Below are 27,989 nucleotides of genomic sequence, written 5' to 3'. Positions count from 1 at the left end.
AAACAAGGAATCTTGCAGTTAAACTTCCTCACAATGATGCCACAATTTCAAAATGCTCCCCATAAGAAATTTTCCTTCCTCCTTAGTTTAGTTTCTCATGCAGTGGCCAAATCTCTCTCACGCGGCTCCCCCCCCCCCCTTAACTTCAAGTGTTTGAATAGGGGAATTGGCTCTATATTTTCTGGTTCTATCCTATCCCACTCCCAACCTGACAGTTTCGGGTTGATGTTGATTGCAATTACCTGTTTTTCCCTCTTGACCATGCATTTCATGCTCGGGGAAAGTGGGGAACCCCAAGTCTTTACCCACCCAGCTTTCAGAAGCAGAAAAATATCCAAAATGGACTCACTATGTAGTTGTTTAATGAGCCAGCTTCACAACCCATGTTTTGAAGTTGGCATGTTCAGAAGCAAATCACTGCTTGTTGTAAAGCAGAATTCCCTGGCTCATAAAGCTCTGGGATTTATAGAAAGCAAAACTGTACTTGGCCAGTGGAGCAGAGGAGACCTTGCAAGTCAACGCTTTGCTCAGGCTTATGAAGGGCTCATTCATGCAGCAATAAACCATGAATGGAAAACCACTGGCTCCCCAGTCCTAGGCTAAACCATGGTTTCACATTACTTGCAAGCACACGCAAACATGTGAGAAAGATTGAAGGGAGGTTTATACAGTCCTAGAAATCTCATTTTCGCCACTGAAATAAATGTGACCCCACAAACTGTATTAAGCAGGAGATAAAACATACAGAAGTTCTTTATTGGGAGAAAGGTCTCTTCAGAAGAAATATTTCTGTCTCTACAGTGTTAGAGATTGCTGTTTGTTGTAATGATCAGTTCAACTCACAGTAATTGCTTTACTTTACTTTAATTCCTGTACTGAAAAAGGCGTTTTCATAATTACTGCAAATGTTCTTACATAGACGTATTTCTCCTTAGGAAAGAAGGTATATTTAAAGCAGATCTAGAAGCATTCATTTCCAAACAACAAACCATGATCAAGTATTCTCATTTGTTCAAAAAGGTAACAAAGGTATATCCGAAAAAAATGCCTTTGACGTTTATCTGTAAACTTTAATTACTAAAAGAATGGCAAAATACATCAAAACCCCACATTTCCATCTTAAAAATAACTACAAATCTGGACAGGAAATACAGAAAAGGTTTATTATGGACGTACCCCACTTTGTTATCTGGTGAAGGAAATCTGAGGCAACAATTTGGTGCATTACAGACAAGCCAATATACAGTAGCTGCACACCACAATTCATTTTTGGATCACAACTAGCATTCTTTACTATGACTGTTAGTACAGAAATGTTCTGCAGTTAGAAAAAAATGAGAATACTCTCATGCTGTACAATACCATGTGCAAGTATGTGTGTGTGAGACGGATATTAAAAATTAAGGAACCAAATCAATTTAAACTCTTTTATGCCGACCTGCTAGGTTGCAGACCCTGGAATGTTCAGCACACAAAAGATTTTGCAAGCTCCAGACATAATTTAAGTGCTTCTCAAGTGCAAAGCATTACCGACTAAAGCTTTTCAAAGGTCATTTAATTACAGATACAAACATCCTCTGCAAAGATATGAGAATATGCTATAGGACCCTGGAGGTCGTGACAGATTTGTATATTTTTAAGGAAGAGAAATGCTATATTCCACTCCAGTAGTTCTAGTCCCTGATGAGCTTCTCCTGATTGAAGGCATTTTATTTGTAGGAAATGGACCACTCTTTGACAGATGCATCGTGAGATGTTGTTACCAAGGTATGTTCGTCCAGCCACGCCAAGCTGCTTACATGATGTAATCTGTGGGCATCTGACAGAAGCAACAGAAAATGTAAATTGATGCAGCCAACCTCTTTCCACATTTGCTCTTAAAAAGTTTAGCAGGAACGTACCTTTCATACCAGGGCTTATGCATGAACTCCCCTCTCCCCTCTCCCCTCCCAGCACCCTTGATATTTGCTCACCTGGGGCCCCTGCGCCATTGTTGCGCGCAGTGTGATGGCAACACACTGGTCAGGGCTTTAATTTCTATTCGAGGCTCTTCTAGACCTCATCTTCTTCCAGCCTCACCAACCTGCACAATCCCCTCACTCAGCCCCTATGCATGACTTCACTTGTGTTGGGAGACCCCGACATACAGGCAAGAGCCGCTGGAAGGAGCTGGCAGCACACATGACAGGGGAAGAAGTGGCGACACTAAGGGCTTAACAGCAGCCGCTCTGTATCAGGCAGAATTGCGGCCTTGATGTCGAAAAATCTGTTTACAAGTCTTCATCCTTCAGGATAATTTTAGCCCCGTGATTTCCCTCAAAAACACTATTCCCCAACTTCTGTTATTCCAAGAATGCAATGAACGATGAACACAGCACTTTAGATTTCTCCGTAATGAGAAGGCTATACTGTTACCTTGTATTTTAACTCGAGTCTCTGGGTCACTCACTGTCCAAACATAAACCATCATATCCATTCCTCCAGAAGCAAAGTGCTCGTTATCTGGTGACCAGGCAATACAAACAATCTTCGCATGGTGTCCATAGAAAATATTATGCTCCTATTGAGAAAGTGAAAGTAAGACAATCACTGATTTTTAATCCTAAAAATGAATTAACCATTGGTAAGAAAAAAAAATCGAAGCTCTTTATGTTCTAATTGCACAGAAACTAATAAAACCCAATGCAAGAACTACTGGATAAATTCCAATTCAATCTAAAGAGGGGCAAGATTCCCAGAGAGGCTTTAATAATATAAATTAATTAGGACAGCACTCAGTTCTTCCACTGCCACTTACTAAGTTGTTTTCCATTTGTATTTGCAAGACCCCGCGCAAAGTGTTAAGTCTTGCTTCAACAGCATTTTTATGACTAAATAAACCTGCCCATGAGGGATATTTGATCTATGTGCAAGGTTTCTACACTGAATGAATGAAGGAATCTTTATTTGCGTCAGCCATCGGCCACAGCAATAAAACAATACAGTATACAAAAAACAGAACTAAGTCCTGCTTACCGCATAGTTATCGGCAACGCTAAACACAGTGACCGCCTTGCTTGCATCCGTCACTGCCAGAAAGGCACCATCATGAGAGTACGCCAAGTCAGTCACAGGACCTTTCGCTTCCAGCGTCTTTTCCTCTTTCTTTAAAGAAGTTCCCTGGATTGCATACAGGTAGACTTTCCCATCCTGGAAGTTAAAATATGCGCAAGAGTCAAGCTCTCCTCAGAGTGCCCAGAACGGCCTTGCTGGTTTTCAGATCTTTTCCTGCCATGGGTGAGAAACCTCTCTCAAGTCTTGCACCAGAAACAGTTCACACCCAGTTGCTGCTTCTGCATCCGTTATTAAGGTATAGGAACAGCACATTTATTGGAGAGAAAGAGAAGGGGCAAACGGCAGAAGCAATTTAAGGGATAATTAGAGCTGAAGCTAAGAGAGCATCTGAAATTACTATACTGAAAATGTTTCCACAAGTGCTGCCATGCTGTGGGAACTGCCAAGTGCTTAATGAGCAGAAAAGGCTACCTTAAAGAGGAAAATAAAACCCTTACTGTTCCTCCGACAGCTGCCATGCCACCTCCAGGGTGAACTGCTACCACTTCTGGTTCAAAGCCAGGGTTATCAATTGCAAAGCACTTCTTCTTGTCCTTCATCAGAACGATCTGTAAATCGAGGAGTGTGCACATCACATTGAGGTACTGCTAGAAAATGGTGTTCCACTACATGCTACAGGAGGCTTCCCTACTCTGCCCAAAGGACCCCTTCACATGTCCAGAGCAGTGAGAGAGACACTTGCAAATGGGAGGCATTGCTTATTGCTGCCTTATAGGGCTGGGCGATATATAGATATATCATACTCCATATTGTTATATTGGTTTCATAATTTTTGACCTGGCAATATATTGTGACGCATGATGTGTGTGTGTGTATCTGCATGCACAATATGCAAAAATCACAATGTGGGAAAACTGTGAAGCCAGCCAATGTGTCTCTCGATTCCTGCAGGCCCTGTTAACACACTGCAACCACAGTGCCAATGAGACACAGCCACCCACAACCTTAATTTGCCTAGAGGCAAATGTAAGAGCTCAATGGGTGTGGCAGGGAGCATGTGTTTCTGTGTGTGTTGCCACGGCAGAGTAAGCCCAGCAGCAAAAGTTTGTTCACCCCCTCAAAAAAGGAAAAAAAGTTGGCTTGCATTTACACCAGTGTAAAATAGCATAAACTCCCCCCAGTAATAATGTCATCAGCCTGTGCTCTGACTCTTTCCAGTACCTAGTAATGCTTCTGCATCTAAGCACTACAAACCAGTTACCAAATATCACTTTAAATAGCACCATGAGAAATCCAAGTAGAAATAACCTGCTACACTTTCAAAAGAAGTTTTAAAGTGTGCATTATGGTTAAGAAACTTATTATGCAATCCAAACCACATCTACTCGGAAGTAAGTCCTATGGAAGTCAATGGGTCTTACTCCCAGGTAAGTGGGGTTAGGATGACAGTCCTATATTGCATTACAATACAATCCATTTTTCCTGATACGCACCTCTCCAATGCATATCACCACTGCGTACCCACCAGGTCCAACTGCAATGCATTTGGGCTGAACATCCATTTTAATAACATCCTGGCCACTGAAAAGGGAAAGGGAAAAATGAGCGAAAATTTTCCTTAGCTGAAGGAGCTGAAGTCACTGGCAAGAATAGGACCAAAGGACCTGAGAGCAGATACGAAGCATGGGGATTTAAGGAGTGGTACTTTGTTATCAGGAAGATGGGCAATTTGGGCAGCAGGGTAGATGTAAAGGGACCAAGGTGGGACAACGGAAAGCTGTAGTAGTCAAGGTACAATATACTACACCAATTAAAAAAATATGAACTAGCATTTGGTACTTGGAGAAAGGCATGTTTTGGCACATTAAAGGGCGACCGAGAACATTTTGCACATCCCACATCTTTTGAGCAGCAGCTTACATTTTTCTTACACATTTGGTGGAGAATGTTTTATTCTCAGACACTTCATATTTATTTTCCTACATTGCAGTGATATTTTAACTTGCTATATAAGATGATAAACACAACTGTCCATTGCGCATTATCAATCCCATCTGCTCAGCAGAGTAAAACTGGTGCTTTTTTAAAGTGCCGACCACGGATAATGTCGGTTGCAGAAAGAACAGCCAAAGTTGCTTGTGATATCTGGTTTTCTGATATAGTGCTTTAACACAGCAGAATTAGATGGCACAGTCATTTTGTGTTACGCTAAGAGTAAATTATTTGTGTGGAGGTTGACACACACGTTACCTGGTGTCTTTTTTGCTCAGACTGGTGTACCGCACGGTATCATCCATGCTGCAGCTGACCAGCTGCTCCGACTCATCCACAGCCATTCGTGAAACCTGGTTTGTGTGTCCTTTCCCAGAAAAGCTGTCATTTTCCCCTGTCTCAGAATCCCAATAATGTGAGCAAAATATTAAGGAAGTTTTCTTCAGGAGGAGCGCGACACCCAACATTTATTGTAAGGAACAATCAAACCGACTCAATTCCTAAGTTGTGCTATGCTTAGGACAGCACACATGTCACTAAACCGCGTGGCTTGCAAAGAAACAGAGAATTCTTCCCAGTTGCAACTTGCACGCAGCCCTGCTGTAGAACTTTCTGAAGATGCCTCGCTGAACCTAGCCAGCACAGTATCTTGGGTGAGGGCACAAAAAAGGCAATTCAGTGAAATTCAGTGTGATAGAACAGCTGCCATCTTTGTGTGGGGCAGTTTTTGTTCAAAACACCAACCAAATCAAAGAATTGCACTGACACTTATACTTCTAAAAGCAGGCTCAGTGGGCGAGATGGATACTCATAAGGCTTTCATTTAGCAGTTCAAATGAGAACTGTGCTCTAATACTAACCTGCATGCCAAGAATGCTTCAGTGAGTAGCAAACATTACGAGAAAGGGAAGAAAGACAGCCATATATAGCAGCACAGCACTAGGGAGTTTTCATCTGCAAAAAAACATTGCTTGGTTGCTGAAAGGATATTAATATGCCCATCATGGCTTCCAGAGTAGATATAGGATTTCCCCCCATTTTTATGCACCGTAAGACATTGTATTGATTTACTGTGACCCTGAAAAAAAGCACACATAATTAACACAAACTCTTACACTTACACAGACAACAGCTCAAGTTACTCACAGCATATTGTGCGAACTTGTTTCTTCCTGCCCAAATCTGGGCTTCTTTGCACAGATTTTGGGGAGAACCCCGCCTCCCCAGAAAAGCTTTGCCTAACCTCAAACTCCTCTGATAATAGACAAAAGTTGACAAGCCCACAAACCCTCTGCTATGTGCTTCTGGGGCAGGGGGGAGAAGAGGTTTTGGTCCCAAGCCATTGTCTTATCTGTAAAATAGTCCATTAAAAACAACAACACAGGGCAAATATTATCCTATTATATGTTACAGGCCCCAAGGAGCTTACAATGCAAATTATGACGTGGGGGAAAGTAGACAACAGAGGGAAGGGAAGGAAGACTGTGCACCCTGTTCAGCTACAAATATTTTGGCTTAGTTTCTATGCACAAGAGAGACTAAGGCTGTGCCAAAGGCTACAAAGGGGAGAGAGAGGTGGAATGATGTAAGCAGTCTAATATGAAAGGGGAGGGACAGAGCCATTTAAGATTAACGGCTATTTTCAGGTGGCCAAGAATGGTGGGGTATCAGGCAGACATACACTGGGATGTTCTGCATGCCACTCAAAGGAGCTTTCCCTTCCCTTGAAACAATATACGCCCATGAGATGCGACTGCGACAGGACTTTCCATCAGTTTTAAAAAGAGGGTTCTCATTGTGGCAATTTGGGGAGGCGGGGGGGAGGCGGACTGCTGTTTAGGCTTGGCATTCAGAAGCAGATGCACAGCTAGCTACTGCCTGAAATGCCCCCCCAAGTATTTAGAGGCAATTGTCTTACTGCACTTAGACCACATTTTCCCCAAATTTAAGACACCTTACAAGTGTTGGTTCTGTTCTGATTTAATCAGGAATCCTCCTACCTGGCAAGAACTGAACATATTGTTCAGAACTGGCTGGTTTGGATTAAGTAAAGTCACTTCTCGTTTGCCACCCAAGTGGCTGGAGCAACCCAATCAGATGGGTGGGGTACGAATAATAAATAAATAAATAATAAAATAAAATACTATTATTCAAATTACTACTACTACTGCAAAACAGTGTAGCCAACCGAACAAGAGCATCCACAATGTAGCTCAAGCAGCCTTTCTGTTAAATGGGTCTTCACAACCACACTCATTTCTGTTGGAAACAGACGGATAATGCTAGCAGTGCATGATTAGGAAACTCGAAAGAGCCGGCTCAATGATTCCACAGACCTTGATGACACGAAGGGGCTTGTCCGGATTGTTCTCATCCAGATAGTTGATGTAGCCAGAAAGGGAGACAGTCAACAAGTGCCCCTTTTGCCACAGACAACCCAGCTGCTGATCCAAAACATTTGATCCCATGTTAAAGGTATTCACAACGCTATTAGCACCAACATCCCAGATCTTAGCTGTTTTGTCTCCAGAAGCAGAAAGTAGGCGATTGCCATCTGGACTCCAACTAATCTGTTGGAAGGAAACAAAGGGATTTAGAGGTAAAGGCTCACCCTAAATACCAGAGACAGCCTATATTTGTTTCCCATGAACATTTCCCCAGATGGCGAGTTTGAAGACATCATGCAGACAAGCTGACTCGCCAATATGAGACACTTCCATTTATTTTAATGTTTATTATTTTGCTTTCAATTGTACACTAGCAGAATGTTGCTAAAGAAGAACCTCAAGAGGAAATAATTGATAATATTCTTAATATTCTTAATTTTTTCCCCTTCTAGCACAATCTATTACTGTGCTCTGGAGGAAAGATTATGAATATGTATTTTTTAAAAGCTATTCCAAGTAATGATTACAGCTTATTTTTATTTCTGTGTAATTCTGTAAATACAGCTCTGGGAGAAACAAAGAATCAGAAATGAATTAAGTCCATGCAAAGTTGAACGCAAAAGGATTTCGTGAATTAATCAATCAGAAGAAGATTCCACAAGCATCCCAAAGGAATCTTACAATGAAAAACGTCACTTTCAGAACGTCTGTTACTTAAAAAAACACAACCCCACGTAGTGCTGCCTCATCTTAGACACCCCCTCCTTGCGGAAAGAAGGCAGAATCTCTATTCAAAGGTGGCTTCCTCTGCCCTTGGTTTTTCAAAGTACTTGTATCTTTTTTCTAAGGGACAAACCTGCCTCCCTGATTACTTGGGGCAAGTTTTATCGATCAAGAGGCTTTTAAGCCGTCCATCTAACTCAAGTCAACGAAATACCACAGCCTAAAACTGGAACCAATTTTTTTAACAAGCCTGCATTAAAATCTAGAGGGACTGCCCAGGAATCAGATCTTGCACAGCTACTGCAATGGATCCAAACTACAAGAAAGAAGATTCCACTTAAACATTAGGAAGAACTTCCTGGCAGTAAGAGCTGTTCGACAGTGGAATTTGCTGCCAAGGAGTGTGGTGGAGTCTCCTTCTTTGGAGGTCTTTAAGCAGAGGCTTGGCAACCATATGTCAGGAGTGCTCTGATGGTGTTTCCTGCTTGGCAGGGGGTTGGACTCGATGGCCCTTGTGGTCTCTTCCAACTCTAGGATTCTATGATTCTACTCACAGCATTTTGCTGGCCCTGAACCCAGCTGCATCCTCCAGCAGCACCGTTGACAAGAATGCCCATTGCTCTTGGCATGGCTGGGGGTTCAAGCTTTAACCCCAAAAAGAAAGTGAATGTTGGCATAACACCTCTTGGGCTTTTCAATTAAGAAACTCCTTCATGCCTGATAAGGGACTGAGCAACTCTGCCCCCCTTGCATAAGCAAAAGAGGCAGCCTTAGCGGCAGTGGAGTCAGACACGATTTGTGCTGTTGCAAGAAAAGCAGATCCATATAATGCCTGTGGAAATCAACATAACCTAACAGTCTGGTAAAAGGAGAGAGGAGGAGGCCCCAATATACTTACTGCATAAATGCCTCCATCATGTGCCTTATTTCCTCCCAGCGCACCAACTTTCTCTCCAGTTTTGCCATCGTAAATATATATCTTTTCAAAACCAAAAATGAGACAAAGTATCCGTTAAGTGGGTTTGGGTGTTTTGGCAGCAGTTAAACATACTTAACCCCCCCCCACCTCCACATATTGAAACACCAGCAGTTTCTTTAAAGTAGGCAGATATTTACGTATCAAACTCAAACAGTGTACTCCTGACATCAGAAAGCAATGCAAAGTGTTTAATGAAACGCAGTTACCAAAGGATCCAAACATCTGAAATATAGGAAAATGCTACGTGTGGCGTTGCCTCTGGGTTGAGGCAATCAATGTCATGCTTGTTTCTTTACCTTCAGGAAGTAGCTTGCATTACAATCAAGTCCCAAAAGGAACCTAAGATGGCTGACCCTCCATATCTGAGAATATTTTTTTAATATGAAGGTTCATCCATTGAGTGCTCTTTCCTCCCACGGTTGTAATCTGAAACCTACATAGCATTTAACAGAGCCTTTGGTACCTCCTCCAGCATCCCACCTGAGGCAGATTTCATAGCTTGAACACCAATCCACATTTCTCCTTCCCCCATCTTTCATCTCCAGAACTCTTAGGCTAGTTCAAAAGTCTGCACGCTATTTTGTGACATCTTGGTTGACCCTGATCATTTTATTGCCCTATACTGTTGGTGCTGACCTTTAAAGCCCTAAACGGCCTCGGTCCAGTATACTTGAAGGAGCATCTCCACCCCCATCGTTCTGCCCGGACACTAAGGTCCAGCTCCGAGGGCCTTCTGGCGGTTCCCTCACTGCGAGAAGCAAAGCTACAGGGAACCATGCAGAGGGCCCTCTCGGTAGTGGCACCCGCCCTGTTGAACGCCCTCCTATCAAATGTCAAAGAGATAAACAACTACCTGACATTTAGAAGACATCTGAAGGCAGCCCTGTTCAGGGAAGTTTTTAATGTGTGACATTTTAATGTATTTTTAATCTTTGTTGGAAGCCGCCCAGAGTGGCTGGGGAAACCCAGCCAGATGGGCGGGGTACAAATAATAAATTATTAATAATTATTATTATTACTATACTATGGAATTTGCCCCCCTTTGGGCCAATACTTTTATACTTGTCTGACTTTAAGGCTAATCTTAATTTTTGCCTTATTCACCCTCTCCTTCCTCTGTTGCCTTCTCCAGCATTGATTCTGGAACACCAGTTCCTGAGAGGCAACCCCTTTTTTGCTTAGAACCTAACGTGCCACAAATATTGGCACGGTTACTGCTGTGCTAGCTCCAGAGGAAAAGTATCTTATGAAGAACCAGGCCACTGTCCATCCAGTTCCACATTATCTCTTATGACCAGCAATGACACTCCTGGGTTCCTGGTGTTCCAAGGCGAGATGCCAGGGACTGATCCTGGGACCTTTGGCACTCAAAGCAGATCCTCCATTTAGCTAGAGGCATATCTGCCCCCCCCCCCCAAGGTAAGAAATGGCTTGATTTTACCTGGCCATCTGCACTGGCTGTAGCAAATCTATTTCCATCTGGAGAAAATCTCACACAGTTAACAAACCGGCTGTGATCCTGTAAGAGAAACATATATATATTAGAAGGATGTCAATTCCCAAACGGATTACTTCAGCTGATTTTGTGCTGCTCATTGGTCTCTACCATTAGCCTGCTGTGGGTTGTGCAAGCAGCTCAGATCCTTCCTACTTCAAGTACTGTGTAACAGAGTCTCAGCACAACTGCACGTGTTCCCAATTCTAAGTGCTTGTTTTAAGCTATAAAGATGTACGTGGCTCAGGACTCCCAATACCTGACAGAATCCCTCTCCTGACATGAGGCAACAAAGACCCTAGGTCTTGGCCCTCCAGCTGTTTTGAGACTACAACTCCCATCATCCCTAGCTAACAGGACCAGTGGTCAGGGATGATGGGAACTGTAGTCCCAAAACAGCTGGAGGGCCAAGTTTGGCCATCACTGCCCTAAGTCAACAAGTGGCCCTTCTCTGGGTGTGTCTCCAAGAGTTTACTTCAGCCACTGTCCATGCGTGAAAAAATATGTAAGTAGCAACAGACACCTTGCCTGTTTGAAGCGGGGCTCGTGTGGTCAAGGGGCAGTGGGTTGCGCAGCTTTTCCCCAGACCCTTCCCTGATGCCTACAAATTATGGCTGTCTGGAGAAGGAAAGCCTATATTCATAGCTCCCTAGGTGGATAGGCTTCCTTGAGACCCATGAGGGGAAGCTGTGTGCCTCCACTGCCCTTTGACTGGTAGAAACCCCTTCATGCAAGTAACAGGCGAAGGGGCTAAGGAAGGTGTAAGCAAGAATGCAATCTGCTATGGTCTGTGCACTAGGTAGCATGCACTGCAAAGACAACTGCTTGCAGCTATTAAAATCTTTAACATTCTCCCTGGGCAGATAAGCAATCCTGCTTTAATTGCAGAGAAAGCTCTAGAGTCCCAAGACTTTAGACCTGCTGTAATTCTGAAAAATACTGTGCTGGCTCCATGATAGCAAGGGTGGTCTTATGCTTCCACACGAGGATTTTACGCTCCCCCTTTCCAAGACCACCATGAAGTGCAAAGGGCTGTCGCTGAAATGCAATGCTGCCTCTTCCCCGAAACACAAGAGAAAGAGAAAGAGAAAGAGAAAGAGGCTGCTCTCTGCTTGTGCAGGAACGGGGAGAGAGCTGGATCTCAAAGACAGACGGCACATAGGTGGTAAAGAATGACAACTCACACTTATTGTAAACTTGAATTTGAACGGTGGTCCTTCAAAGAAAGCAGCACAATTGTCATCACTGCCAGTCACGAGGCGGTATGGTCTGGTCTGTTTAATATCCACACTATTGATCACTTTGTTGTGGCCGGTGATCTCGCCTACTGAAGAGCCGGTATCCCACAGAAACACAGCCCCAAATCTATTAAGAAACAACAAATCAAGTCACATACAATGAGGACTATATATAGGACTTAATGTATTGAGCACAGCCAGCATGTTGAGTGGATTTACACAACAGAAATTAGACCGCCCAGTTAATCTTGTGCAGTTTTAGCTTTGTTCCTTATGGCATTCAAATCCTTCACCCATTATGCATAAACAAATAATGTAACGAAATAGGGCACTTGCTTCATGTACTGATAGATGAAGGAGCAACACGCTGTAGTATTTTTATTTATATACTCTTTTCCCTCATGCAGAGCAGTGCACATAAGGTAAAATGCAATATACCAATAATTAAAACACAATTGCAACAACTGAAATAACAAAAATATAATAAGAATCAGTCATCTGAAGCTATTTTGAATTATAGAGACTGTTCCTATCATTTGAACACACAAGCCATGTCATACAAGAGCTGAACTGGCAAGAGTTTTATTTATAGTCGTATCTTGGTTTTTGAACAGCTCGAATGTTTTAGCTCCCGAATGCCATAAACCCGGAAGTGACTGTTCCGGTTCGCAAACTATTTTTGGAAGCCGAACGTCCGACACAGCTTCCTATTGAGCGCAGGAAGCTCCTGCAGATAATCGGAAGCCGCACTTTGGTTTCCGAACGTTTTCAGAAGCAGAACTGACTTCCGGAATGTTTTTTTCCCCGAGAATCAAGGTACAACTGTACTGCCAAATAAGCAGTAATGGGCCTTATTTTCAGCAAGTTTCCTGCATCTATACTGACTGTAAGAACAAACTGCTGTTCTAGTTATGCGTGAACTCAAAGTGCCATACAAATATTCTGAGGAAAAAGATATAATAAACTTTTATTTATATCCCGCCCTCCCTGGCCGAAGTCAGGCTCAGGGCGGCTAACATTAGATATATAACATTGGTATAAAATCAAATAATAATTGAATTACCTCCTTAAAAAAGGTCAAAATCAAATTAAAGTCTAATTAGATGGCTTCCGCAGGGTTAGGGTTGGGAACAGTAAGTGCTCATCGGCCCAACTGTTTATGCTGATCTTATATGGGTCTGTGAGAATGCTGGGAGGCCTCTTTCATATTAGTTCTTATACAAAAAGAAAAGGGGAGTCAGGCTGAGCCCCGACCAAAGGCCTGGCGGAACAACTCCGTCTTGCAGGCCCTGTGGAAAGATGTCAAATCCCGCAGGGCCCTGGTCTCTTGTGGCAGAGCATTCCACCAGATCGGGGCCATGGCCAAAAAGGCCCTGGCCCTGGTCGAGGCCAGCCTAGAGGCCCGGGATCTCCAAGGTGTTATTATTTGCATTACATTGTGAGGCAACACTGAAGGGAAGAAAGAGGTTTTATGCCATCCCAAGGCATGGGATGAAACACAGTGTAAATATATTCACCTCAGACTACTCTGCGGCAGAACTGCAACCATGAAGGTGAAAGATCTCTGAAGAAGTGGTTGGCTGGAGCTTTGCTGAAGTGTGGGCTGAGGTGCATTTATTTCTATAAAACTGACACTCTGTTTTGTTCTGTGCCTTGAGATGCCTGCAGCAGCAGCAATAGCAGCCTTTCATTCCAGGGAGAAGCTCTACAAACTGGCCATTCTCCATCAAGATTATCAATGTTAATAATCTTAAATGCTCTTTAAGGATCAGGCTGAGCTTAAAAAGAGGAGGCAATGATGCTTGTACCTTTTAAGCAGTTTTCATGCCAACGCTTCCCTTCTCGTGCTGCATCCCAGGGCTTTGGAGAATAATTTTAAGAAGCACTTTCAGTAGGAGGTGCTTGAATGCAGGTTTCCTTGGACTGTGGGATCCTTTACTGTGTCCAAGACTATAACACTAGGACCACTACACGTATAAAACTCTTCCTACTGCTGCTCAAAGCCATTTAAAAACCCTCTGGCTTCCTTGCAGAAATGGTTTCCAAGAAGGTGAGCTATTAAAAGATCTCTAGCTGTTAAATGATCAGCTATCAACTGTGAATCTGGAAATTAAAACACAAGAATAAGCCAAGTTCTCCTGCAGGAATGAGCAAAATTAATTATTTGATTCTCTACTCACTTTTCCCTTCCTTCCCCGACAGCAGCAAGCCTCTTGCTATCTTCTGTCCATGCAATGTCTTTTATTTTTCCTGCAAATGGCTGGTATTCATACTTCAATAGATGTTCCTTCTGCGTGGTGTCCCAAATCCTTAGCTTCCCGGAAATATCTGTCACAGCACAGCAATACACATAGTCACCATTCCAGCAAGACGTAGTTGCCGCACGGCCATCACTTTGCCACATTCAAATCTTCAGGCATGCGAGAACTTACCAGTGTGCATGTTAGGAATGCTAAACTCTTTCTGCAAACCACAGTGACAATGACATGGCAACTATTATAAATATTTTGTGGAGAAACTGCAGGTGTTTGATTGTGTGCAGTGCTGACTACATTTGCCTGAACATGCAATAAGCAAAACCAAGGATGTGGCAGGGAGACCGGCAGAAGTCTCGCCTGCAACACTTCCTGGCATGTGATTAGCACAGAAAGCCTTAAGAGGATTTAAGCATGTTCGACTGAACCACTTAGAGGCCTCTCTGTGAGTGGGGACCCCGACTTATTAGGGGATTACTGGGAGACTTTAAAATCCTCTTCAGACCTTTGCACTTATTGCACAAAGATCTGAAAAGCAGCCTGCACACCTAGGGACACTCAGGCAGGGCTTAGGTGCACACCACTGCTCTTGGTTTTGCCTAGGAAATTTTCTATACCTTCTCCTGAAAACTTGACTGCAGGAAGAGCTTGGCAAGAATTATCTTTCCTTCCTCACCTTCTGCGGGAGCCTCCACTGAATCTCAGCCCCTCCCTTACACAGAAGGACAAGATAAATTCCAATCCATCCAACCCTCCATCTTCATACCTGACTTATATCTTTATACCCGAATCAAGATGCTAAGTTGTATTATCTAATTTTCAATTACTTTTTACCTCTATTTTAAAAGAAGTGTTCATTTGTGTTTGCATTGTTCATAAGGCATGCATGCATTTCTTCATTTCTAAAGTCCCCTTTCAAAACCTTATTGGGACTATTATTTCTAAAATCATGCACTGAGTAACCAAAATGTGCTTGATTTTCCAAAGGCCTCTGCAAAAAAACCCGGAAGAGCCATTGCAATTCAACACAGTATCTTTCTTGTTTTGACAGCAGCTTTCTTAACCTCCTCCTTGGGTTTCCTGGTCTATGCAAGAGCTGTCGGCTGAAATGGAGGCCACGGCACTTGTTCGTGAAACCAAGATTCTCATTTCCATATCCCTGTGCAGGCAGCATCTTGAAGTCTAATACGGAGGTGGTCTCCAAGCTCTCCAGGGAGCTTGAAAGAATACTCAATAAATAAGAGTCATTTCTATCTCTCTCACGGTTTGGAGCTCAGTGGAGAAAGGCAGCAGTGCCTGCAAAGAACAGAATCTACCAAGATATTGTCTTTCCCATTAATCACTGGTTGCACAAATTCATACTATTCAAGAATAACCTCCACATTCAAAACAGCCAAATCTTCTGATTTTAGGTTTAAGTTAGACAATGGGGCTGCAAATGCCAGTAAGCAAAGACACAATCCCAGAAGAATGGACACAATCCTCCTCCCTCCAATGGAGTGGAGGTGTGCATGTATGAAGTCTTGCATGCTACAGCCATGTTTAAATCTTGTTTAGACCTTGGCTGAGAGTCCTGGAAAACCTGATCCCTGCCTTGCAGGCCTTTCCCCACCTGGCCTGGACTGACTCCAGCTACAAAAGCCGAAGCTGCTGAACAGACTCTTGGACTGGAGTATTGTTTTTAGAGGGCTTTTGTTGCTGTTGTTATTCATTTTTGTATCTTTATTTTTAGATCTTCTTAACGATTTATGTTGAAATGGCTCAATTTTGCGTCGTGTACTTTTTGATATTTTTTTTGTTTATGACTACTTAAGTTTGTAATTTTACATTTTTTCATGTTGTAAGCTGCCTTGAGCATGGTTTTAACTGTGAAAAGAGAGCAAACAACAAAATTCTCTATGTAGAGCCATGTTCAAAGGCATCTCACAATAGCATAACCAGCCAAGGCATTTGCACTTGCCAGGAATAAGAGGAGTCAAACTCTTCAGGCTCTCAATACTGTTGGAAAGCAGCAAAGGGCCTTTAACTGCTAGTGTGACTTCCAGTGACATCAGTGTAGGCTGGAGATCATTGCTGGAAGCCAATTCCTCTTCTTGATACAGTTGTCCTACCGGAAGTTGTGAAATGTATGGAGTTTGGGCAAAATCACACTTTCTATTCTCAATGTCTGTTGGTCCCTAGGATTGTGCTTATTCAGAGGAAACTCAGTAAAAACCAATATACTCTTTTTGGAAAAATGCTACTTCTGTATGGACTTCAAAGGAATTCATAAGAAACCACGTATCACTGATTAAAGTCTGTGATAATACAAAGTCAAATATTGCTGATGGGAACTAGGCCAGCTCAAAGCTTTCTTACCATGTTCACATGCTTCTAAACATTCATACAGTTTTAGCGTGCATCTATCTTTGACAACATGGAAATGCATCCCCCCTCAAGGGGGGAACTTGCTTCTTCCTCAAGTTATTTTTCTGAGAATTTAGACTGAAAGTGCCTTCAGCACAGGGATTCATCTACTTTTGCTTTCCACTGAAAATCACCATGCACAGGGTTATTAACTAAGCCTCAAATTTAGGTCTAGAGAGAGTTAAGATGCAGATCAAGTAAAGAGCAAGCTAGTATTAAGAAGTGCAAGAGACCACATCTCTTGAAATTACGTCCCCCGTCCCCCAAGTATTGAATCTAAAATTAACTATATCCTGGGAATTGTGTGCTCTGTGATTCTATACAACTGCAAAATGCGTGAACCATGTTCTCTTTTGAAAGTTGGCCTTTCCATAAAAGCAAACTTCTAGCCATTGTGGTTGGGAATATGAGACTTAAAAGGTATGTTGGCAGCACTGGCTTACAAGCCAAGGGGAGCAAGCAACATCTCTAACTTGTAGGAGGTGGAGCTTGGGAGCCCTGCCCCCCCCATGACCAGCTGCTTAATTTGCATAATTTATAACGCTCACAGGATCCATTTTTAATGCTGAGTGTGCCCAGCACAGCTATAGCTATATTCACAACATCTGAGGCAGAACAGCTGAGAGTATTGCACTCCTGGGGAAATAGATGGGGCAAGGAGAAGAAGGGTTTAAAACTCATCTTCATGGTGGAAAATGGAAAACTGCTGTAGCTTTTGAAAAGTGACCTCAGTTTTAGGCTCAAAATAAACAAGTTCTATCTGGAAACAAGTGCATAACCATTTCAAGACGCAAACATTTATGTGTTACTTTAGAGCAGTGGTGGCCAAACTTGGCCCTCCAGCTGTTTTGGGACTACAACTCCCATCATCCCTGACCACTGGTCCTGTTAGCTAGGGATGATGGCAGTTGTAGTCCCAAAACAGCTGGAGGGCCAGGTTTGGCCATGCCTGCTTTATAGAGTGTTCAAAGGACTTGAAATACATTCTCTTCTTGAAATCCTTATACTGTATCAATCATGAAAGATGTATCACTATCCCAATATTGCAGATTGCAGGTGGGTGCCTGCGGCCTGTTTGTGGCAGACTCACGATTCAAACCAGAGACTTTCAGATTCATGCCTCAGTCTCTTAGCCCTCATAGTACCCTCTTAAGAGAGGCACATTCAATGACAATAATTAAGCAATGTTGTAGACCACAAGCCAATACTGAGGTAGGCACACTTCAGCCCACTGAAATCTATGACCCAAAATGGCATAGGATTTCCACCACAGATTATAAATGGACCCCATTTGGAGTAAAATTGGTAATAGCAAGACTGCACTAGGCAGACACGGATACTAGTAGAATACCATACCTCCAGATGCAATGTAGAAGCCGCTGGGAGCATACTTGGCAACAACAACTTGATGAGCATGTTCAGTGTAGATGTCAGCAATCGCTGGATTCTATAAAAGAGTTATATTTTCAAGTAAGTATTCAAGGAAGCTTCCCATCTGCTGCTCCTAGTCCCTCTCAACTGACAGAGAAGTCAGAAAAATTATCTGCTACTACCATGTTGAGAGCAGGGTTGAAACACGATGGACTTCAGCAGAAGCCCAGAGGTCGGTCCAAAAGAACAACCGGCAAGCATCCATTTTCAGCTCTGGGAACTCCCTTCCAATCTGAAGCCAGATTACTGGAACACAGCCCCACAGAGAGCTGCCATGTCACCAACACCTCACGATTAATGGTACTAGAGGATGCTTCAAGATCTAGCAAGATTATCAGGACAATGTTTTTCCGACTTTGAGTTTCTTGGTCAAGGCTACAGTCTCAGTGCCATACCGAGATTAAATGTTGGACTTACAGGTCTGAGAGTGCAGTACCATTGCCGGTGCTTCTGAATGACTAACCACTCTCCTGCTTAATTAAACAGGATTGCAAATTGCTTAAGCCAATATCACAGTGTCGACACCCCTTCTGCCTTCCTAAAGGTAAAGGTACCCCTGCCCGTAGGGGCCAGTCTTGACAGACTCTAGGGTTGTGCGCTCATCTCACTCTAGAGGCCGGGAGCTAGCGCTGTCCGCAGACACTTCCGGGTCACGTGGCCAGCGTGACGAAGCTGCTCTGGCGAACCGGCACCAGAGCAGCACACGGAACGCCGTTTACCTTCCCGCTATAAAGCGGTACCTATTTATCTACTTGCACTTAAGAGTGCTTTCAAACTGCTAGGTGGGCAGGAGCTGGGACCAAACGACGGGAGCTCACCCCGCCGTGGGGATTCGAACCGCCAACCATGCGATCGGCAAGGCGTCCCCCTCTGCCTTCCTAGAAGGAAGCATAAGCCTTGTGCAAGAAACACTTGCTACATGCAGTGACAAATTGTGACTGCTCTCTCTGGCCCCTCGCTACACCAGACGGCACAGTGGCCTTTGTCCAAACTCTGCAGCATGCCTGGGCTCCAAATATGGATTTAGTATGCTAAAGAAATGGAGAACAGGGAACATGCACTGGGCAGCAGATACAAATGCACCCTAGGAGCTCAAATAGAGGAAGGAAGGTTCCAATATTGTGTCACAGAAAATTTGCCTGACTAGCCAGTGATATGGGGTGGAAATTTTCCAGAAAATTTCCCACTGCTGTGCTTTTCCAAAGAACATTTTCCAGTTTCAGAAGTGCGTGGTTTTGTCATACTTCTCTTTTCAAAGTCTTCGAGAAAACCCACATCACTGAAGCCAAACAACAGTTGCAATCTCACCAATGAGAGCTGCCAACTGTGTATTCTGGTTCAGCAATCTATGACTGAAGTTTGAACACCCAAGTCTTCCAAAACAGCCCAGATTTATCAAATCATTCACAATTGAGAGGATTCTGTTTGACAGAGTCTCCCATCCACCAAGCCTCCTCAGAAATTGTTTTTAAACACAGGTGGCTAACCTGTGGACCTCTAGATGCTGTGTGGATGCGGCTCCCAACAGGCCCAGCCAGATTGGCCAATGATCAGGGATGATGAGAGTTGAAATCCAACATCATTTGGAAGGCCAAAGGTATTTTAAACCTCTGATTTAAAAATTGAGGCAGGCATTGATTTTTTTAAAAAAGTCTCAACTACAGAAGAGAGAAAAGTAAGGAAACTACTGACCCACTGTGCTGAAATTAAACATAGTCCCCGCCACAGGAAAGAGCAATTTCCCAATTTAGAAAAATTATGATATTTCACAGATGTATTGTAAGTAACCATTACAAAGGAAGGAAGCAATTACAAGCACAGTCCCAATACTATTGTCTGGACTGGGGGCAGCATCTGGCTGCTTTCTGCAGACATAAAGCAAGCCCACTGCCCATTATATGAGGCTGGAGTCGGCCAAAAATATTTGGCACCCGAGATGGACCCCAAGAAGGCGGAAGGAAAGAAGGAGTGAGGAACAGGGGGAGGGGAGAGAAATATTGACATTGGGATCTGCTACCCTGGTCGATCCTGCTGCCTGAGGCAGTTGCCTCACCTTGCCTCATGGGTGGGCCAGCCCAGTAAGAGGCACATATGAATCTTCAACAGGTGCAAAGCACAGAATCATGAAATTGTAGAGTTGGAAGGGACCCCCAGAGTCATCTAGTCCACCCCCTGCAATGCAGGAGTTGGCACAGCTAAAACTGCTTTATAGAAATATGTTTTCTAATCAAATTTATTAATAATGCCTAGCATTGTAAGAACTGACAGAACTACAGGCAGAAATTTAAAAGCAGTCTCAGCAGGAATCACATCTCTAAAGCACAGTTGTCACAACACCTTCATGTTCCTTTTGTTTTTAATATGAGGAAACGGAGTCAGAATTCCAATGAATCAGCAGCACAGTGCGGAGTATTCCTCAAGGTCCACGCATGACGCAATCTGCCCAGTCCACGCACACACAGCTTGCTCGCTATATAACAAAGATACCCAAGTTCTACTGCTATAATATATTGTCTGCCACCGTTATCAATTTCAAATAATGATGCTTTACATCTCTCTTATTTTATTTATTAGACTTATATACCACTCTTTAGTTCTCAGTTTAGTGAGCACTTAAGTTGACAGAGGAAGAGAAGGATTTGCTGAGGCAAGAGGGGACAAATCTGTGGTTTGATGACGTACAGTGACAGGTCTACCGTCATCAAACCAAATGAATGCATTTGATTTGGGCACCAGATCACACCAAGCCAAAGCTCAGGCTGCCAAAATATTAAAACATTTCTGGATTCAATTCCATGCAATATCAGACAAGCCCCATGACTTGATACAGTACTTTTCAAATGGGTCTTGATCAATGCTATTGTCATAGAAAAAGAGGTGCCAGAACTCACCATGAACTTGTTCTCTTATAACGGCAATGGCGCCCACCTGAGAAGTGCTGGAACTGTGTTTCAGTGAGTTCTGGCTGAAAAAAGCCCTGGTCTTGATGACCCACATCTTTGCTGCACCCTTCAGTGGTTAATTATACATTGAGCTGTAGAAATGATGTTGTGATCTGGGTTTGGTTTTGTTTAAACTTATGCTAGGTTATTGTGTTATTTCTGTGCTGACTGTAATATTCACATGACATGAATGCTTTATTTGCTTTAAATTATATTTGTCTGCATTTTGTAAACCACTTTGGGAAGATCTTCATAAAAGCAGGTTGTAAATCAATAAAATAAGTAGTTCACCCACAGGAAGCGTTAATGTCCCAAGGAGAAAGGGGCAGGCAGCCTCGGGGGAAAAGTGGAGAGGAGCCTAAGAAAGAACATGGGGACATGGTTAAGGGAAACAAGTCACGGTCATGGCTACAGCTTGCCAAGTTGGCTTGTTTCTCTACAGCAGTGGTAGCTACTTCAGATGCTGTTGGACTCCCAACTCACATTGAACCCAGACAGCATGGCTGACTTGGATGGAGGAATTGAGGGGAAGCTCATCAATGTAGCAGAGGAAACCAAACAGGGAGGGGTAACTAATGCCACATATTCTTCGCAGAAGCTTACAGAGAGCTAGGCCTGTCAATCAACATCCAAAAAACCAAAGTGCTGCACCAACAAGCACAAAACCCCTCTGCAGCACCACAAATCAAACTCCATGGTGTAACATTGGAAACTGTTGATCACTTCTCCTAGCTGGGCAGTTATCTTTCCACAAGGGCCATCACTGATGCCAAAGTCCAGCATTGCCTGAGCTCTGCGAGAGTGCAGAGTGTTTGAGGACTGGGACATTCACAGGGAAACCAAAATGCTTGTTTACCTTTGTAAACTATTGTACTACCAACCTTACTGTTTTGCTTGTGAAGCACAGACTACTTATAAATGCCATCTCCAACTCCTCGAAAGATTCCATTAACGGTGTCTCCAAATTTTTTTACATATCACCTGGGAAGACAGTCAGTGTACTGGAAGAAGCAAAGATCACCAGCGTCGAAGCAATGATTCTTCAACATCAACTTGTTTGGATGCCTGATTATCGTCTTCCAAAGCAACTACTCTATTCCAAACTTAAAAATGGAAAGCGTAATGCTGCTGGTCAACAAAAGAGGTTTAAAGACTCTCTCAAGGCAAATCTAAAAAAATAAACACCAATAATTGGGAAACACTAGCCTATGAGTGCTCCAGTTGAAGTCTTTATAAAAGGTGTCATGGACTTTGAAGACAGTCGAACTCAGGACAAAAGGGAGAAACTTGTTAAGAGGAGGGCATGTTTGGCAAACCTCACCATCATCAACTCCCACCCGGAAACTAATGTCCCCACTGTGGAAGGACTTGTGGATCCAGAATTGGCCTCCACAGACACCTATGGACACACCGCTAAGATCGTGTACATGGAAGACACTCTTACTTGGCTACAAGTGGTCGCCAAAGAAGCAGCCATGGAAGACAGAATTGTGACTCAAGATGAACTTATCAGATTGGAGAACTGGGCCAAAACTAACAAATTGAATTTCAATAGGGACATTTAGGCAGGAAGAACCACCTGCACAAAAGCATACTTGTTTTCTCCTGCTCTGGAGGGTAGGACTTGAACCAATGGCTTCAAGTTACAAGAAATGAGATTCTGACTAAACATCAGGAAATACCTTCTAACTGTCTGAGCTGTCCGACAGTGCAACGGACTCCTGTGGGAGATTGTGGACTCTCCATCCCTGGAGGTTTTTAAGCAGAAGTTGGATGGCCATCTGTCATGGATGCTTTATTTGTGATTCCTGTATTACAGGGGGCTGGGCTAGATGACCCTGGGGGCTCTTCCAAGGCTTACAATCCTATAATTTTAAACTAACCACAATTTGTCTGGATTCAGAAGTAAAGAAACTCTGAAATGCATCATGGGTGGGGAGAGGAGCTCGGCATTTGACTGCTGCCTCTGCTACTGGATGCATGCACTTCCAACCTTGGTTAGTCGTCATCTACTCAGACCTAGTTCAGATGCAGCTGTAAAGCAGAGAAGAAATCCGGCACCCAACGCTCCGCTTTGCACTTGAGGGAAGGATGCTTAAAGCTTCCAGATAAGTTTTTTTGTGGGGAAGGGACAGCAATTTACCTTTCAAACAAACCAGGCTCAAACCATGGTTTTAGAATCTGGCTTTCTTATAGAATCAAAGAAACGTAGAGTTGAATTAATGGTTAGAACCACAGATTAATGTGCAGCTGTAGCTTTTTCTGAAGTCACAGTGGAAGTTTTCATTGTCCTCTTCTCATATGTGGTACAAAATCTCCTAAGTCCAACACAAGTCATTTTTGAGCACCTTAACCACTGCTAAGGGCGATGATCTGAACCAGGATCCCCCTCTCTGCCTCCGACTTGTCGAACGACTTCTTCTCCCACTTTGCCTCTGACCACCTCTCCTTAGAAGGGGGAAGGGGAGCCAATGGATTCAAAATATTCATGAGATCTCCACATCTTAAAACCATCCACCCGTGAGCTTTCATAAGAGACACCAACTGACCATGAAGGACTACAAATACCCTAGCAAAATTGCCACCTATCCTATCCTACCAGAGCTGCTGTTTCCAGAAGGAGAAAAAGAAAATATTACTGATTAGGCCAAGACTTCTGAGAAGTCAAATATCTTCTTTGTTGTTTAACTCAGCACCTTATTTGACGGCTAGCATTAAGGCTACACTAATGTCCTCTTTCTGTAGCACATAGCTGCTCTTTGAGCAAGAGGCAGCACACAAGAACATGCAAGAGAATCCCACTGTAAAAGCCACCGAAACCAGTTAAGATACCAGGAAATCTCTGAAAGCAATAGTTAGGATTCTTATGAAAAGAAAAAAAGATTAGCTGAATCCTCAAACACACATCCTGCTATGGAGTCCTCCAATTCACAGTCTATTCTTTTGGAAGACTGAAACCAGAGATACCTGCAACAGCCAGCGACTGGCTCTGTAACTTAGTGCAGGCAGAGGAGGCCACAGAAGTAAAATATTCATGCAACTGGGAAATCCAGTGTTACAGTTGCCCTCATGGAGCTCTCTAGTACTCTTTTAGAACTTTAATGGGATGCACAGAAACATCTGAATTGCCGATTATGGAAGAGACGAAAGCATAAGGAGCTTGATGGTTATCAAGCTGAAAACTTGCTTATGGTAGTTTATAATCTGCCACTTTCTGTTAGTTGAATGACTCAACATTCTAAGATTTCCTGAATGTTTTTCTTCTGGGGTCCCCAAAACTGTGCCCTTTGACATATGTATGCTCAGGAGGTGCCAGTCTGCTGACTCTGGTAGGAGCAACAGGTCACAGCATACAAGCCAGTGAGCTCCTCAGGGTGAAGGAGCAGCCTTTCCTTGAAGACCCCAAGACACGTCTGTGTCTTGCATTACAAAGTAACCTAGGTATGTGAGAGGAACCTAATCACTTGAGCATACCACAAATACACTCAGGCTGAAAAACTTAAAAGGGTTTCATTGGGAAGAAGTCAAAGAGACCAGAGGGAAAAGCCAGGCGGGCGTGTCAAGAAGAATAAACCAACATTACAAATCCAGCTAAACTATGAGTAGTAGGAAAGGCTTGTAGCTTCTGTTGGCAGCCATAGGTGAAAGACAAAGGGGAAAAAACACATTCTGCGCCCAGGTGGCTTTGAGAAACAGCGTCCCCAGCAAAGCCAATGGGTTTCATTGCACTAGGCTTCTGAGACAAGTTGCCAACACACAGTAAAGCCCTTTGAGCACATTCTGGGAAGTTGAGAGATGAGCAATGAGGAAACTATTCAGCTTCTCTTCTAGACCAAATCCAGCAACAGGTTTGCTCAGCCTATCGATTCAAGTGGGAGGGAGGGCCTGACAGAAAGCCAGAAGGAAGGAAGGTATGGGAGAATAGAGAGGATGCACCTTAAAACACGGCTTTGTTGCACGCAAGGAGAATTTTATGGATTTGTTGGCTGAAGAAGAGATACTGGCTTAGCAGTCAACTGTAGGCAGAATGCCTCTTCTTCCACATTCTGTCTCAGATAGCTACCATAGGTTAAGTAACGAATAAGTTTTTAACTAAAAGAACAAAAGTCCACAGTGCTCCTGGCTGGAAGTTGTTTGGAAAAGTCCCACCAAAAGAAAACCTACAGAAAGACTCAAATAATTTAGCAGAAGTCAGCTTCTTCAGCGAGGAAGTGCAAAGAAGGGAGAAAGAGCCTCGCCTTCCCCAGCCACAATCAAGTCCAGCTGAGCAAGTAGCCGCTCCCAGCTGGGAAGGGAGAAGAAGAGATCAGGGATTTTTTAAAAAACCGTTTTATAAGTTCTGTGTCTTTGTTTCTCAATTTGATCCTTTTATGTGGTTTTGTATGTATTGTGGTATTTTATGCATTTTGACTTGCACTTATTTTTATTGATCACAGTTCAGTAGTTATTGAGAGTGAATTTGTTCAATTATTATTTGCTGTGATGAGGGTTAATTTTATTGTGTACTATTATATTCTAATAGATTGTTGAATATCACTTTATTTGATGTAAGTCATTCTATTTTAAAGTTATGTTTTATTATGACTTTTTGTATTGGATCCCATTATTATAAGGTGTGTGTTCTTTGTTGCATATTTTGTTGCTGTAAATCGCCTTGTGTATAGCAACATAGAAAGGCTGTATACAAAATAAAAGTGAAATGTAATGAATAACACAACTCTTATTCCTGCATGATCCTCATCTGTGTCACTAGCGGCCATCCTAGCTGTGCCAGGAGACCCACCTGTTGCAAAGTATAATAGAGATAAAATTCTCCATGTTCTGGGGAAGTTCTGGTCCATGAATCCTCGAGGCATGTAGCCTCAATTATGCCACAACCAGGCCCTCCTGCTCCTATCTATGCACAATACAAACATCTGCTGCCCAAGTTGTATGTCTGGCCACTCATGTTTATTAGGCAGTGGTTTCAACTGGTCAACAATTCCCCCTCCCCGCCCCCAGATTTTGTAGTGAGCCAAGATTTTTGATGACCAGGACCACAGCCCTCCTCCTCCAGGGGGTTTGCAGGGTCTTGTCTGATGCCACACTTCACCTGTTGCTGGGGAACAACTGGGAAGAGCGCTGCTGTGCTCATGTTCCACCAGCCTCCCATAGGCATCCATCTGATTACCAAAGCAGCACACCAGACTAGATGGGCCTTTGGTCTGGCTCAGTTCTTACGGCCATATCTTAAAAGTTTTGCCTAATGTATTTCTAGTTTCTAGAATGTGGATGCCAACACTTGAAATTAAAGTGACTCCCATGACTAGTGTTTTTCCTGAAACAGGAAATATAAGCAATCACATGTCCAACTCCCCACATGAGTTCTGTACCAGTAATCCAAACCACATTAAAACCTCCAGTGTAACAAATTGCTACATTGTTTTTAGTGATACAAGAGAGAAAGATGAATTTCCCCATTTGTTACCAAAACTAAAAAGTTTGGTTTACCATATTCAAGATCTGTCACACAGAAGTATCAAAGCGCCAATAAATATATAAGAGATAGATCTCAGTGGACTGTGAAAAGCTCTGAAAGACAATTCTACATTGTAGGTACTACAACACAAATGCTCTGCTTTTAATCATAGCTCTAAGGTATCCAGAACTGCTTGCTACAATCCTGTCCTAAGACAGTAAGCAAAGAAAGTATTTTGCAACTCTAGTCCTACCTCATGGCTATAATTTAAAAAGGGAGTGATTTTTGACTACTAATTAGGTTCCAAATATGAAAATATTCTCATACAAAACACAGATATTCCCATGAAGCAAAGAGACACATTGGATTTGAGTGATGCTGTTCACCAGATTAGGAAAGACACAACAGGAGAAAAGAAATATCCTTTAATTTCTATAGGACGTTTTCATACATTCAACATTCTATAAGCTTTCCATATTTACTTCGGTACTGAAAAATACTTCATAATACCACTGATCTCTTCCCCCCACTCCACTTTTATTTGTATTTTAAGAGCTTTCTTGTTTATTTAAAACATGCTGCCCTTTATCATGTTAGATTTCAGGGCGTTTCCACATGCAGCCTCAACATCTCTCTGGTTATTCTCAGCTCCTGTGAGTCATTCTGCTTTCACTCCAATGCCCTCCTAAATTGTCACAGATCCCTGACCTCCATAGAACAGCAAAGGGGAAGCATTAAGGCTTAAAAAGAAAACCATCAGTAAGAATCAATGTAAAAATGAGGGTACATTACATCAATGTTGCGGATGATGACACATTTTCCATTCGTATACAGAAAGTTATTGCCCTTTGGATCTCCCCCAAGGATCTTGGAGACGCCTCTCTCAACCTGCGGGAGGCTGGCAAACACTTTTTCTGCAAATGGGGGGTGGGGGGGGGGAGAGAAAAAGACACACCTATTAACAACGGGAGGCCAGCAAGAAACAAGAGCGCAAACAACTCCCAGATACATTTGCTATTTGACCTGTTGCTGAATGCTAAGTGGGGAAATTGTACGGGGGGGGGAAGAGAGAGACTGACTCCCCGACCAGAGAAAAGACCACCCGCCTCCTAACTTGGTCAACTGCAAAGGGAATGTTGCAAGGAGAAAAATGCCCCGGGCACCGTCGCTGCTTGCGAAGGCGCTTTGCCTGCGAGGGGCTGCAGGGCGCTCCTCCTCGGGGGTAAACGCCCCCTCCTCTCCCTCGACCCCCCCCCGCCCGGGGAGGCTGCAGCAGCAACGTGGCCCCGACTGACAGGAGAAAGGGCGAGCCCAGGCACCGCGCGGGCAAATGGGCGCCGCTCCTCGCAAGGAGCAGCAGCAGCAGGAGAAGGAGGAGGAAGCAGCAGCTGCAGCAGCAGCGCCGCTTGCAGGCATTGCACCCGGGCGAGGGGGGGGGTCTCTGCCTACTCACTCAGCTCATGTGGCATCTTCGCCTCCCCCGGCTCGCTGCCGCTGCTGCCGCCGCTGCTGCCTCGGATCCGAGAAGGGCCAAGGTGTGTGGGGGGTGGGCAAGGGGGGGCGCACAATCCGCTTCGCGGCGCTGCAAATTCCCTCCCGCAGCGGCGGCGGCGACGTCCCCTCCCAGCT

At 43.6% G+C, this 27,989-nt stretch overlaps 1 protein-coding gene and 1 long non-coding RNA gene across 2 annotated transcripts in view; both read right to left on the bottom strand.

Annotated features, from left to right (window-relative positions):
• Positions 1–27,989, bottom strand: part of LOC309378028 — a 520,733-nt gene that overhangs the window by 106,479 nt on the left and 386,265 nt on the right. The window lies entirely within an intron of this gene.
• WDR1 (WD repeat domain 1) lies at positions 724–27,989 on the bottom strand. The gene is made up of 15 exons (XM_081925620.1): positions 27,814–27,989; positions 27,153–27,274; positions 17,886–17,976; positions 14,049–14,196; positions 11,815–11,995; positions 10,577–10,654; positions 9,055–9,135; positions 7,383–7,616; positions 6,037–6,124; positions 5,305–5,461; positions 4,548–4,635; positions 3,552–3,662; positions 3,016–3,189; positions 2,416–2,560; positions 724–1,819 (listed from the first exon to the last, which is right to left on the bottom strand). The coding sequence occupies exons 1-15, from the start codon at positions 27,827–27,829 to the stop codon at positions 1,710–1,712; spliced, it is 1,824 nt and encodes a 607-aa protein (XP_081781746.1). The 5' UTR covers positions 27,830–27,989; the 3' UTR covers positions 724–1,709.

The sequence above is a fragment of the Podarcis melisellensis genome (assembly GCF_964234715.1).
Source record: "Podarcis melisellensis genome assembly, chromosome: 9".
Taxonomy (NCBI): Eukaryota; Metazoa; Chordata; class Lepidosauria; order Squamata; family Lacertidae; genus Podarcis; species Podarcis melisellensis.
This window is presented reverse-complemented; position numbering and strand designations above follow the sequence as displayed.

Coding starts and splice junctions, on each gene's coding strand:
- WDR1 (XM_081925620.1), bottom strand. Junction 7,617..9,054: donor ATGATGGAGGCATTTATGCA/GTAAGTATATTG, acceptor TCCTTCCAACAG/ATTAGTTGGAGTCCAGATGG. Junction 1,820..2,415: donor GACTCGAGTTAAAATACAAG/GTAACAGTATAG, acceptor TGCTTCTGTCAG/ATGCCCACAGATTACATCAT.